The sequence below is a fragment of the Mirounga leonina genome, unplaced genomic scaffold (assembly GCF_011800145.1).
Source record: "Mirounga leonina isolate KUSES-001 unplaced genomic scaffold, KU_Mleo_1.0 Mir_178, whole genome shotgun sequence".
Lineage (NCBI taxonomy): Eukaryota > Metazoa > Chordata > Mammalia > Carnivora > Phocidae > Mirounga > Mirounga leonina.
This window is the reverse complement of record NW_023270464.1, coordinates 28,800,951-28,813,352: the sequence shown is the minus strand read 5'-3', so window position 1 is coordinate 28,813,352 and position 12,402 is coordinate 28,800,951. Positions and strand designations below refer to the sequence as shown.

At 50.3% G+C, this 12,402-nt stretch overlaps 1 protein-coding gene across 2 annotated transcripts in view; it reads right to left on the bottom strand.

Annotated features, from left to right (window-relative positions):
• Positions 1-553: 553 nt before the first annotated feature.
• Positions 554-12,402, bottom strand: part of IREB2 (iron responsive element binding protein 2) — a 40,909-nt gene continuing 29,060 nt past the window's right edge. For both annotated transcript variants that reach the window (XM_035024313.1, XM_035024312.1), the window contains exons 11-21: positions 11,441-11,600; positions 10,605-10,740; positions 9,471-9,555; positions 8,985-9,141; positions 8,362-8,486; positions 6,345-6,449; positions 6,107-6,249; positions 3,941-4,088; positions 3,732-3,854; positions 1,761-1,946; positions 554-966 (exon numbers count right to left, since the gene is read on the bottom strand). In XM_035024313.1, coding sequence (XP_034880204.1) covers positions 856-966; positions 1,761-1,946; positions 3,732-3,854; positions 3,941-4,088; positions 6,107-6,249; positions 6,345-6,449; positions 8,362-8,486; positions 8,985-9,141; positions 9,471-9,555; positions 10,605-10,740; positions 11,441-11,600 — 1,479 coding nt within the window. In that variant the 3' untranslated portion in view covers positions 554-855. The remainder of the gene's footprint in view (positions 967-1,760; positions 1,947-3,731; positions 3,855-3,940; positions 4,089-6,106; positions 6,250-6,344; positions 6,450-8,361; positions 8,487-8,984; positions 9,142-9,470; positions 9,556-10,604; positions 10,741-11,440; positions 11,601-12,402) is intronic.

The window sequence follows — 12,402 nt, the reverse complement described above, 5'->3', positions numbered from 1 at the left end:
GGAAATCATTTTAGCATTTAAGATTAAGTTCTCTTTAGCAACTACGAAAGTGTGGAATTTGGGTTAACAATACCTAAAATAACAGGTTACAGGAAGTAATGGTATCACATCAAGTGAGCAAAATGCTCGAATCCAATTGCTAGAATACCATCTGAGGCTGGCCAGTGGGCACAGGAGCAAATTACCGGACACGGTGGGCTGTGTATGTTCACTGTTCAGACGTCGTGCGACCCAAGCCCCAGGTCGTGTGTGGAGGGGCCTGGGCCAGACGGGACACGAGGACTGTGTCTGGGGCAGCATCGAGCCCCCGCAGTCAGACGGACACTAGGATGACCCCGGCTTATACTACAAACTGTGAATGCCAACCAAGTCCAGCTCAGGTCTGAAAGTCCATTTGTAAATGAGATTCCAACTTCCACAATTTTAGAGCCTAATCTGGCTTCTTACATTCCAACCTGCTAGTCTTAAACCAACAAACAGTAGTATACAGTTTTATGGGTGCGAAACCAAACAAACAACTTCAGGAAGATTATTCATGTAAGAATCTTCAACACAAGTTCAAATTCTGCCTTTATTTACAAAATGGTCTGTTAAAATACCCCGTACTTATAGGCCTCTCCCACAGCACACCTCACACGTTGATTCGAGCAATGTTAATAGCACCATTCGTAGATTATTTAAAATCAGAAAGATTTCATTTCAGTCACTATGTTGATTCATAATCATTTACACCCATGGTGAGATCGGTGAGCGCACGGGACCGTCTGCAGCTCCAGGGCGAGGTTCCCTGGATCCAGCACAAAAGGCGTTACTCGCAGTTACCAGTTCTCAAAGGGTATCCGTGTGGAGTAGATACTATGAGAATTTTCGTGCCACAAAGTTTAATAATCCTCCATGTTTGTACAACGTTACTTCCACGTCATTTTCAAACGAAGCAATCGCGCTGAATACTTTCCCAGTGTTTGTCTTTAAACAAACAGAAACACGTCATGTGAGTGGTAAAATCGTCCAAGTGTCCCCAGTGTTCAGACCATCTGTCTTCATACCCCACGACACCACCCGCCAGACTCCACGAAACCCTTCTCCTGCCGGAAAAAAGACCTGCCATATCTAACCACGGGCTTCAGAGCCAAGTAGAAAAATGGGTATTTTCATCCCTACTTCTTACAGGCTCCACACCCAGGGCAGAGCCCAATGTGGGGCTCGAGCTCACGGAACCTGCGCTGAGATCAAGGGTCGGACGCTTCACCGACCGAGCCGCCCAAACGCCCCTTTGTCCCCGTTTCTGAATGACAAGTCCCGTATCAGCTAAAACGCTAAACCAAGTGCTGCAGACACTGACTAGTTAGGGACGTTACACCCACTGCTCACATCCACTGTGTATTAACCATTCAGCATGCGTTAACGTCTGCCCCCCGTCCCTGCGCTCCGCCCAGCGCCTGCTCCACTCTGCCCCCCGCCGCGGCCGTGTGCCCGGCTGGATTCCAATCCCACGGGCACGGCAGCAACGGGCAGCCAGGCAAAGGCCGCGGGCACATGCTAGCGGGCGGCCGTGTGTCGTCTTGTTCTCTGGACTAGCTAGCGCTCTGTGTTTCCTGAGTCTCCGCTGCATTAAGTCAGGCGTCACAGGAAACAGCCACCTTAAACCACAACGTACGTTCACTAAGTCATGCTACTGTGCACTGCCGATCATTTCTCTCCAGCTTCCACCTAGCTGGGTAAACAGCGTGCAATCGCATACTTGAGAATCGGGGAGGTACCTTTATAGTTAATGTAACTCCAGGAGACAGTTCTTCAGGAAACGCTAAAGAAAACGTTTCTCTGCCGGAGAGGCCCAGGGAATCTGCATTTTCTCCCGGAAGGAACTGAAGTGGAGCTATGCCAATTCCAATCAAATGATCTTTGTGAATCTTTTCGTAACTTTCAGCCAAAACAGCTTTCACACCCTGTAACAAATGTGCATTTTATTTCTTCCAATCAGCTCTTCAAAGTTGCTTTATTGGACCATTTTCAAGGGAAAAAATTCTACTTTGGGCTCCTTCTATAAAACTTGTTAACCTAATACCACACGCTAAAGGTCCGTGCTGTACAGATGATTTTTTTGTGTTTTCAGGCAGCTCCCTAACTTCTTCTAGCCGCCCCTGTGCCCTGCAGGGCTGAGTGGGCAGCACCGGTCAGGTAAGAGCACCCTGGGGGGGGCGGCGGCCTGGCTCCGATGGGGCTCAGGAGGGTCTGTGATCCCGGCCGACCCACATATGTGCTCGGCAGCACTCTCCCTCGGCCTGCCACATGAACACAGAAACACAGAAGGGTGTCCCACAGTGACAGAGGAAACAGGAGATGTGGATTCTACAAATATTTAGAAACTAAGTGACCCTGAGCAGACGCCCAATGACAGAAACCACCAAGTGGATGTAGAGAGTGACACCAGTTAAAGTTTGAGTCCATTTCCAACAACAAAACCCTGTTCTCTGGAGAAAACAAGCCAGAGAGGCTCCAGACCCATGATTCTCAACTTTCCCTACTGTCCTCCTACAGAACCTTTCCCGGACCTTCTCCTCCAACCGTATCTTCCCCCTGCTGCTTGCCCTAAAATTTTAATGCCACACACACAGACCATGCATCTGTTTAAGTACTATGTATTAATCTGTACTCCATTTACAAAGAGAGTGACATGCTGTTACCACCCAGGAATCAATTCTCAGCCCTGTGAGTGCCATCGCCTGACAAGAATGGAATGGATGCCCTGGACCGAGGGGGCACTGGGCACGGGGAGGTGGGGGGAGCACGCCATCGGAAACGCACATTAAGTGCAGGTCTGCGTCCCTGGAAGTACTTGCAGACACCGCACATGGGGCTCTCCCAGTCCAACAGGCGGGTTACTGTCCACACATCTACATAAGGCCCATCAACGGACAAAACCCAGCCGACACCCCCAGCTTGGAAGCAGTGTTTCAACGTCTAACTGATTTAGGATCAAGTATGAGCAAAGCCTCCAACATAAAAAACAAAGACAAAAATGTGAGAAAAAAGGGAACGTGTACCTGTAATTAATATTCACAACAGGGATAATTATTATCTCAGGAAGACGGGAGAATCTGGCTTATTCCTACAGCTCCTCTGAGTATTTACATTCTGGGGGGGGTGGGGAGATGAAGGACTCGAGGAGAATGGAGTGTGCACGATCACGACAGCTAGGAGGGCGGCTGACCGGCCACTCTGAGCATTTGTGAGCGAGCACCGGGCAGAGAGCAGGAGAGCACATGCCTGACGACCCTCTCCAGCAGCCCCCGCCCCTGACCACACTTCAGCAAGGATGCGGGGCCAGACGTGCCTTCCCGACAGGCGGCCAGGCCCCATCACCTCCTACCCCTTGGCCCACCTCTGAGTCTGTTAACCCCAAAAGAGAAAGCTAAAGGCGGGGGAGGGGGGGCAAGTAAAACTCTCAGTGGGCACAGAGAATCAGCATTCCAGAGGGTCAGTTTAAGACAGGGGCCTCCTTTCCGTCCACCGTACTGACTTCTGCAAGTAAGACCGACAGAGATCTAATCTAATCCAGAGTATTAAAACGCAACTAGATCAGTACAAAATATTATATGTGATCTTACCAATAGGAGTTCCAAATAAGCAAAAAAATCCAAATGAGCAAACTAAACTCTGACAGGATGTTACCGACAAAAGGGAGCATTTAAAACTCAATTTTAAGGAGATAAAATTGAAGTTCTCGATACCAGCAGATACGGTCCTTTGGCAGCCCAGTCTCTGGAATTCCCAGAACCGTACTTTTTCCCTGCTAAGATGATCAGCGGGACCCCTTCCTTCTGGTACAGCTCTGCGGCCTCAGACACATCCAGCTGTGGGGAGAAGACAAACAAGGGCATCTCCAGCACGAACCCGGACCCAGGCCACGACCGCCCAACTGCTCTGTGTGCATCCTTACCGTCTGGCCTGACGGGAAATGGATTGTTTTGGGAGCTGGTTTTCCAAGGAACTTATTAAACAGCTTGATATTCGCGAACGTGCCTCTCGTCATCACAGCGTCATTGCCTCTGCGGGCCCCGTAGGAGTTGAACTCACGAGGAGTAAGGCTGCGAGAAATCGTGAAGCCGGTTTCATTTCAGGCGGAAAACCATCACACGTTACTGGGCCATAAAACTTACTCAGAAACACCTTCTATAATGGAAAATTCTGAGCACGTACAAACATGGAGAACACAGAACAGTGAATGCCCGACTGCCCGTTTCTTCTAGAATCACCCCCAGTAGGTGATTTTGAAGCAAACGCAGGTAACCTATTTCCAGTGCATACGTCTATGCTTCTCTAAAGCACCAGCCAAATCTGGAAGCACCAGTGGTCTGTACGGGTCTCCGCTGAGGACAGAGCCCCCAGGAAACCTCCCCCACGTCAGAACAGCATTAAGGGAAGAGTATCCAGCCCTTTCCAGAAATTCACATTGTGCCGTCTGGCTTTCACCGAAACCCCACGCGACACGAGGATCCTCCTTAGATTTCTTTGTTAGTGCGAACACGAAGGTGCAGCGCGAGGCGACCTCGCCAGTGGGAGTTACGGCGGCAGCACCGTAACCTGGGGGGGGGGGGGAGAGGGTGCTCGCGGCTGCCTGGTCACAACACGCGTGACCTTTTAGGGACAAGAAACAACGGAGCATAAGCAACAACGAGCAACGCGGATCAGTCTCTAATTCGGTCTTTTACGTAAAGGCAGTAAGTTTTCTAAACTTGTATGTCTAAGCTTCTTACTTCAGGACAGACGTGACGGGGAGTTTAAAGGACCCAAAAAAATCCTGACTGATGAGAACTAAGAAACCTGTATTTATATGTTAGAATGCACATAGCGGTTACATATTTGAGAAAAGTGGGGACTTTTTGTGGTGGATGCTAGGTCACAATTATGACCAAGATAAAAATCACGACCAAAAAGACTGTTTCTCACCACCACAAATAAAAGCCGTGTGTGTGACAGATTCATTTTCAAGTTCTAGCAAACGGAACTGCTATTAGCAACTTCTACCAAAAGGTGTTTTAAATTCATACCAGACTAGTTAACCAGAAAAAAAGTTCAAACACAAATTCCACAACAGCACCGATGAGACTGTGAGCGGAGCCAGGCACATCATTACGCGTGCAACCACGCCACAGGGCACCGAAGCGACCGCGATGAGAAGTCATCGCCCGAACACCCCTGGCATCTAAATGCCGTCCTAACTCCGTCTCTGGTGTCCACGCAGGTCTTGGTAACAGAGCAACTCCACATCATCAATCACGTAGAAATGAGATAAAATCTTTCTAGGCTTAGAGTTCTATCTCCCACATCAATGATGTTTACAAATTCTCTTCTATTATTCTTGTAAAAGTTCAGGCTCAATGGGCAGAAATTCGTCTTTTGATTGGCACAGATCAAGCCTAGCCTCACGCACACTCGCTTTACTGTCCACAAAACACACATTTAAACTCTGCACTCCAAAGACAGGAGGAGCCATCAGGGTTCACTTGGAAGGTCAAAGCTGACTTTTCAATAAAGTCCTATTGGAAAAAAAAAAGGAAAAGAAAAATCCTGTTTCCAATCAGTTGTTTATTTAGACTACCAAGGGCTCGACCTGAAATAGCAACGTCCACTTCTGAAGTCACAGGCACAAGCAGGTTCACCAGGTACCCGGCTACTCGACGTCAGGTTCAGCGGAGATCAGGTCCCCTGCGCCGGCGGCCTGCACAGCCGAACCCCAAACGACACGGGGTATGGGTGCCAACCCCGCACACCATCGAGAGCCTGGACAGGACGTCTCACTCCCCACCCTGAATACCCTTCTGTTGGCCAGAAACCTCACCGAGAACATAAGTCAACTTAACCCCCATTCTGTATCACACGTACTACTTCCTCTACTCCTCCGAGTCAGCCAGAGAAGACCAAGTGCTGAGAGCATCACAGGAAGAAAAACTGTACTTACGGTCCTGGACTGGGTTTATCAAAATAAATCAGCGTAAGTGGGTCCAGGCGGTTCAAACTCGTGCTGTTCCAGGGGTCAAATCTATTCACCGCGCAGGGAGCGCGGTAGGACTGAAGCCGGGAGGACGGGGACACGCGCACCTACCCTCTGTTTGTCAAGTACTTGGCCGCGGCGCTGCTCCTGGCGATGCTCCCCGCGGGCGATATGTGGTCTGTGGTGACCGAGTCCCCCAGATACAGGAGGACATGCGCATTTTCAATGGGCTGCAGGGCAACTGGCTCTTTGGTCTAAAAGGTAGAAACAGTGAAAGGCATTTACTCTTCATGAGGTTTTTTAGTTCAATAACAACCTTGAAAATATCAAGGACTGAAACCATACTTACAAGCTTATCAAAAAATGAAGGACATCTGATGTACGTGGACTTTAAGTCCCACGGAAACAACACAGAATCCGGTGCTTCTAGGGAATTCCAACGCTTATTTCCCACCTGTGGATGTGAGTTCGGTTGATGAACACAAAGAAAAGATAAAATGGAGTCAGAAGAAAGAGGCTTATGAATGTGTTCAAGGGAATTAAAAAGTCCTTACATTAGAAGGACCTAAAAAAAGGCCTTCTTCATTGGGAAAGGAAGCTAAGACAGTGCCATTCCAGAACATGACATTTTTGGACATTTGCCCATCAAACTCCAGCACACTGGATTTTCACGAATATTCGGAGATTAAGTTTTAATATAAGTTGAACATAAAAAACTTTAAAGAATCCAATAAAAGGGTTAAGGGTTTAGAAAGAGCGATCCATGTAGTTAAAGAAACCGTGCTGTGGGATGCGCTGCTCACCTCCAAGAGCACGGCTGAGAGAAAACCCTCTGCTGCTGTCAGGGTGCGTGTTCCCCACACGGTCCCCCCTCAAGCCCCACACGAAGTCTCGCCGTGGTTCTGCACGGCCACCTCGCACGCGGGACTGCTCCAACCCGCCGGCCCCACTCCGTGCGTCCTTCTTTTTAAATTTAATTTTTCAAATTTTATTTTAAATAGACTCCACACTCAACGTGGGGCTTGAACTCACGACCGAGATGAAGACTCCCACATGCCACCGACTGCGTGGGCCGGGCGCCCCTGCTTCTGTCCTTCCCGTCCAGCCCCCCCCCCACCATGTTCTCCACATGGACACAGAGCGGTCCTCCCGAGTTAGCAAGCCTCTGCACACAACCTCGCGAAGGCTCCCGTCACTTCCTTCACGACTCCGTCCACGTTAAGCACGGCCTAAAACCTCCTCTGTAATCTCAGTCCCCGCGTCTCCCCAACGCCAGTTCCCGCCACGGCCCTCACTTCCTGTGCGCCAGACACCCCGGCGCCCTCATCAAGGGTCCCTCTGCGAGGCCTTCACGCATTCGCTCTGCCCAGAAAGCCCTGCTCCTGGTCCAGATGTACGGAAACTTGGTCACCTCCTGCAGAACTGTGCTCAAGACACGTCCTGTTTTCGACCACTCACGTAACTCTACTCCTCAGCCTGTGGTCAGCTGGCTCTCTTGACCCTGCTCTGCGGCTCCCCACACCACCTACCGCTTTTTAGCGTATTGTGTGATTTACCTCACAGTTCTGTTTACAGTTCCCTGCCTGCCTCTCCCCATGAGAATTTCGTGTTTTGTTCATGGATCTATTCCAAAACATCTAGAAGAGTGCCTGGCACGTAGTAGGGGCTCAATAAATATTTGTTCAGTGAATACCTCTGCAACCTCATTATCTACGTTCTCAGTTCTGTTTTTAAAAAGTGTGAATATGTGTATTGCTTGTAGGTGCACAAAACCTCTCTGGAAAGATGCGTGAGCAAGTGACGTGCCTGACGGCCCCTGAGGAGGTAATGCAGGCAGCCAGGGGGCAGGAGGGAGACTCCATGCTTGCTCTTACTTCTTCTGAACACTGAGCCATCATCTAATGGGAATAATAAACAAGGGCCGTTTCTATGAATTCTGCCCATATTCAGGATGCTTGCTACCCATTTCTAATAAGTAAATAAGACCATGTTTTTCCCCTAAAGATTTTATTTATTCGAGGGAGCGAGTGAGTGAGAGAGCACAGCTGGAGGAGGGGCAGAGGGAGAGGGAGAAGCAGACTCCCCGCCGAGCAGGGAGCCCGATGTGGGGCTCGATCCCAGGACCCCGGGATCATGACCTGAGCCGAAGGCAGACGCTTAACTGACTGAGCCACCCAGGCGCCCTAAGATAGGTTTTAATACTCTAAGCTATTCTCCTAGATATTAGAGACTCCCAATACAAAACGATTATCACTTATTATAACCTCCATGTTCAAAATAATTTGATTATTTTTTTTTAAATCCAGAAAGACCCACGAAATAAACACTGCCGTTTATTCAACTACTTAAACAAGTGAGACTCTTACCTCCATTTTCTCTTTCAGTGCTTTAAACATGGACAGTACGACACGCTCTTCCTCCATCTGATGGACCTCCTCGCGGCTGGGCCAGATGTCCTGCAGGTAAATGTTCTTGCCAGCAGCGTCGGTGCCTGGAGAGAGCATGGTAACACCCAAGTCAGCATAAAAGTAACTTCCTCCAGGCGCACCCAGGGGGCTCAGTCGGTGAAGTGTCTGCCTTTGGCTCAGGTGGTGATCCTGGGCTCCTGGGATCGAGCCCTGCATCGGGCTCCCTGCTCAGCCCGCTTCTCCCTCTGCCTCTCCCCCTGCTTGTGCTCGCTCTCTGCCCCCATCCAGATAAATAAAATCTTAAAAAAAAGTAATTCCCTGAAGGTGTTCACATCTTTTCAAAGACCTAGCCCAGAAACCAAGTAAACCACTCAAGACCAGACTGCCTCAGGCATAAGCAGCTAAAAAACAAAGCACTTGTACATTTTATATTCTTCATGTGAATACAGACATGAATGACTGCATGACAAGATTTCCTGAAGTAATTTAAAGAGTGGACGGTCTAAGAAGCATTTCAGAAACACAACAACTTCTGGAGCAAAAAGTGTGCGCAGTATGTCTGTATAATAGAGGAACGATACCTAAAGGCTCCGTCTGGAAGTCTATGTTCACGGTGCCCGCTATGGCGTAAGCTACCACCAACGGGGGGGAGGCAAGGTAATTGGCACGAACACAGTCACAAAGACGACCTTCAAAATTTTTGTTTCCAGATAAGACTCCACAAGTAACCAAATCACCCTGAAAAAAAACAGACACATAAATATACACTCAATTCAAGAGATGGCACAAATTCGGATAATCATACATACACAATCTCAAATATTCTGTGTCTGAGGGCAAGATAACCAAAGAGCATACGACCAATTATTAGACAGAGAACTATCAAATCCTATGCATAAACTAATTCACTACACCATTAAGGGATTATCTCAAGGATCTAAAAATGATTCTTTTACTCGTTTCAAGATTCGCTCTTCCTAAGAGGTGAGGACCGCAGAAATACAAACACATCAACATACATCCTCTACCATTTAACACCACGATACGTGGTTAGGAAAACCGCTCACCTGTTTGACTGCATTCAGAACTGCTTCGGACAAGGGTGCTGTGTTTCCCACGCAGGTTGAACAGCCATAGCCAACTATTTCGAATCTGCATTGGGATAAATACACGTGGCTGAGCGGAAGGCTGTAACGACGGTAAAGCATTAGGGCCGGCCGGGGCCCTCACCACCACCCCTGTGACGGGCTGCCTGAGCGCACACACCCGACGCGCGGACGAACCCTCCTCAGTCTGCCCGTCTGACCGCCAGGCGTGCTGTCTGCACTGAGTGCAGGGACTCTGACGGAGCATCCCCGAGTGAGATGTGGTTGCCTAAACCCGACACAAAACCTCTATGCTGCACACGACAGCTCCCACATACAGCTTGCTGGGGCTGGAGGACGACCGTTCAAGACACGGATACGGAGCTTCCGTCCAGGGTTAAGCCGGCGGGGACGGTGAAGCCAAGGCCTCGGACGACGGGGCCCGGTAGCTGGGAACGCCAGTGCCCGCACATCTCTTAATACTCGACCCGCCAAAAACCCAGAGAAAGCCCCTGGCAGAAATCCCACGACGGTATAACTAAGAAATTACAGGCATAACTCTCAAAGTTACTTGCACCCGGTCTTCTAAGAGCAAACAAGGTTTTCTTAATTTACCAGTCTTGCAAAGGAATTGATTTCTCTAAGATAACAGGCTCCGAAACACACAGCCGGCACCAACGATTTCTTCGGAGTCCATGAGAAACGGGGAAGTTGGTTTCTCCGAAGTTCGGGGACAACTTAACCCATGCTTGACACACCCAGTAACCTCACAAAAGGTCAATTAAGACAACTTGGTCCGCTGATGATGCAGCCTGTCACATTTGGCTCTTTCTGAAAACCGACCTCCCTGATCAGAAACCACCACCCCCTGGAGCCGTTGCTGAGCTGCATCTGTCTTTACATCCGCCCGCTAGAGGCCGCGCCGGCCCTGCTCCTCCAATCCGCCCAGTCCACGACCGTGGAGGGCTGGGCCTCACACCGCGACGGAGGGGAGAGGTAACAAGTACAACAAAGCCCACGTTTCCCATCTTGTCCCTGCACGTGAAAGGCTCTGACAGGGGCTTCCCTCCCTGCGGAATCCCAACGTCCACGTCAACAGCAGTGACCCGCACTTACCCGAGCTGACTGAGATACGGTAACACGCCACTGGAACTGAGGTAATGGGTCACCATCCCACTGCCTGGAGATAAGCTTGTTCTTATGTATGGCTTAACCTGCAGACCGGCGTCCACGGCCTTCTTGGCCAGAAGACCTGCACGGTGAACAGTGACGCAGGCCAGGTCAATCTCCAATTCGTGCAAGGGTCGAAGTCCAAATGCATAAATTTACAGTCATTATTTTGTGCATTCTACGCTACTGATGTGTTTCATTTAAAACACACACGAGATTATACTGATGTACTAGCCTTTACCTTGTAAATTCAGGTACAGCCTGATGTCATGGCATCGCACACACACGCGGAAACAAGGACACGCAACAACACCATGTACACGCACAGTACGGACCACCCCCCTGTCAGAGCCACCACGACAGCGATTCCACGCTGACCACACCTGACTTCATGCTACCATACGCAATTGCAGGCGTTCACTTACAACCCCTGCCAATAACCGCTTACTTCCTTACACTCCCAGCGGATGCGAGCGCACTGCTGTGCTCAACCCGCAGGAGATTCGCTGACTGACTACACTTCCAGATTAACAGGAGCAGCTGACAACCGAAGACTAACAGACACGTAACTGTAGTAAAAAAAAATTTACCTCCTGTGTAACGAAAACAAAATCAGTAACGCAAACTGAGGCTCCTTAAGACCCAATTAAAATCTCGAGAAATGTCTCAGTATTAAACACAGACACCAGGATCCACGCATAACCTAAGACACAAGGTGAGTGGGACACAAGACCACACAGGCACTCAGGAAAGGGAAGGGACGGCCGTAAGGGACAGCCTACCTGCGGCCAGCATGACGGACGGATTGCAGTTGTTGGTGCAGCTGGTGACCGCGGCCATGACCACAGACCCGTGGGACAGCTGGTACTCACTTCCTCCGTAATGAATAGAGACGTTCTCCTTCTGCTTCTCGGCCGCAATCTGGAAGCCTTTAAATCCCACCTACACAAACGTGCACACAAATACAAATATTCTGGGTATGTCTAGACAGACACACTTGCGGTTCTGACCACGCGTGAGAGGCGCTGAAGGCCGCGACACTCAGTCGTTCGACGTCGGCCGGAGTAGGAGCCCCAACGGTCCCGACGCAAGTCTGGTGGTGTTCCTAACTCCCCGGGATGTGGATCCTACCAACCGCAGTTCTCAACAGACGGTACAGTCACGGCCCTGCTCGGGGGTGTGTGCAGAGCACACGGGCGGGGCTGGCTGCGAGCCGACAGCTCTGTGCTCACCACGCTACGTTACTCCTGCACAACACGACGACACAGCAGAAAGCAAGCTCTGGAAAGAGCACCCGGTGCTCCCAACAGAAAGGGTGCAGGTTTTAGCTGTGATTCTCAGCAAGTGCAGACCCGGATGTTCAGTTACATCCACCAGACGTTACGGGCCTGAGCACACCGTGCCCAGTTCGACAGCGGTGCTCTCCGCCACGACGTGAGAGCCGCGACCATGGGCAGCGCCCGAGCGCCTGAGATTAGGCGGCTGTGACTGCACACACTGACGTCTGACCCTCAGAGCGGCCTGGGGACAGCGCCAGATGACTAGCTTCGGACAGGACGGGGCCGACGGGGCCTCTGGCGTGTGCCTCACGCGCAAGGACACAGCAGCGGCCTGAGTCTGAGGCCCACGCTGGCCCTCCGCCACCCAGCACGAGAAGTACTTGGCCCTCCGCCACCCAGCACAAGAGGTACTTGGTCCTATCACCCAGCACGAGAAGTACTTGGTCCTATCACTCAGCACGAGA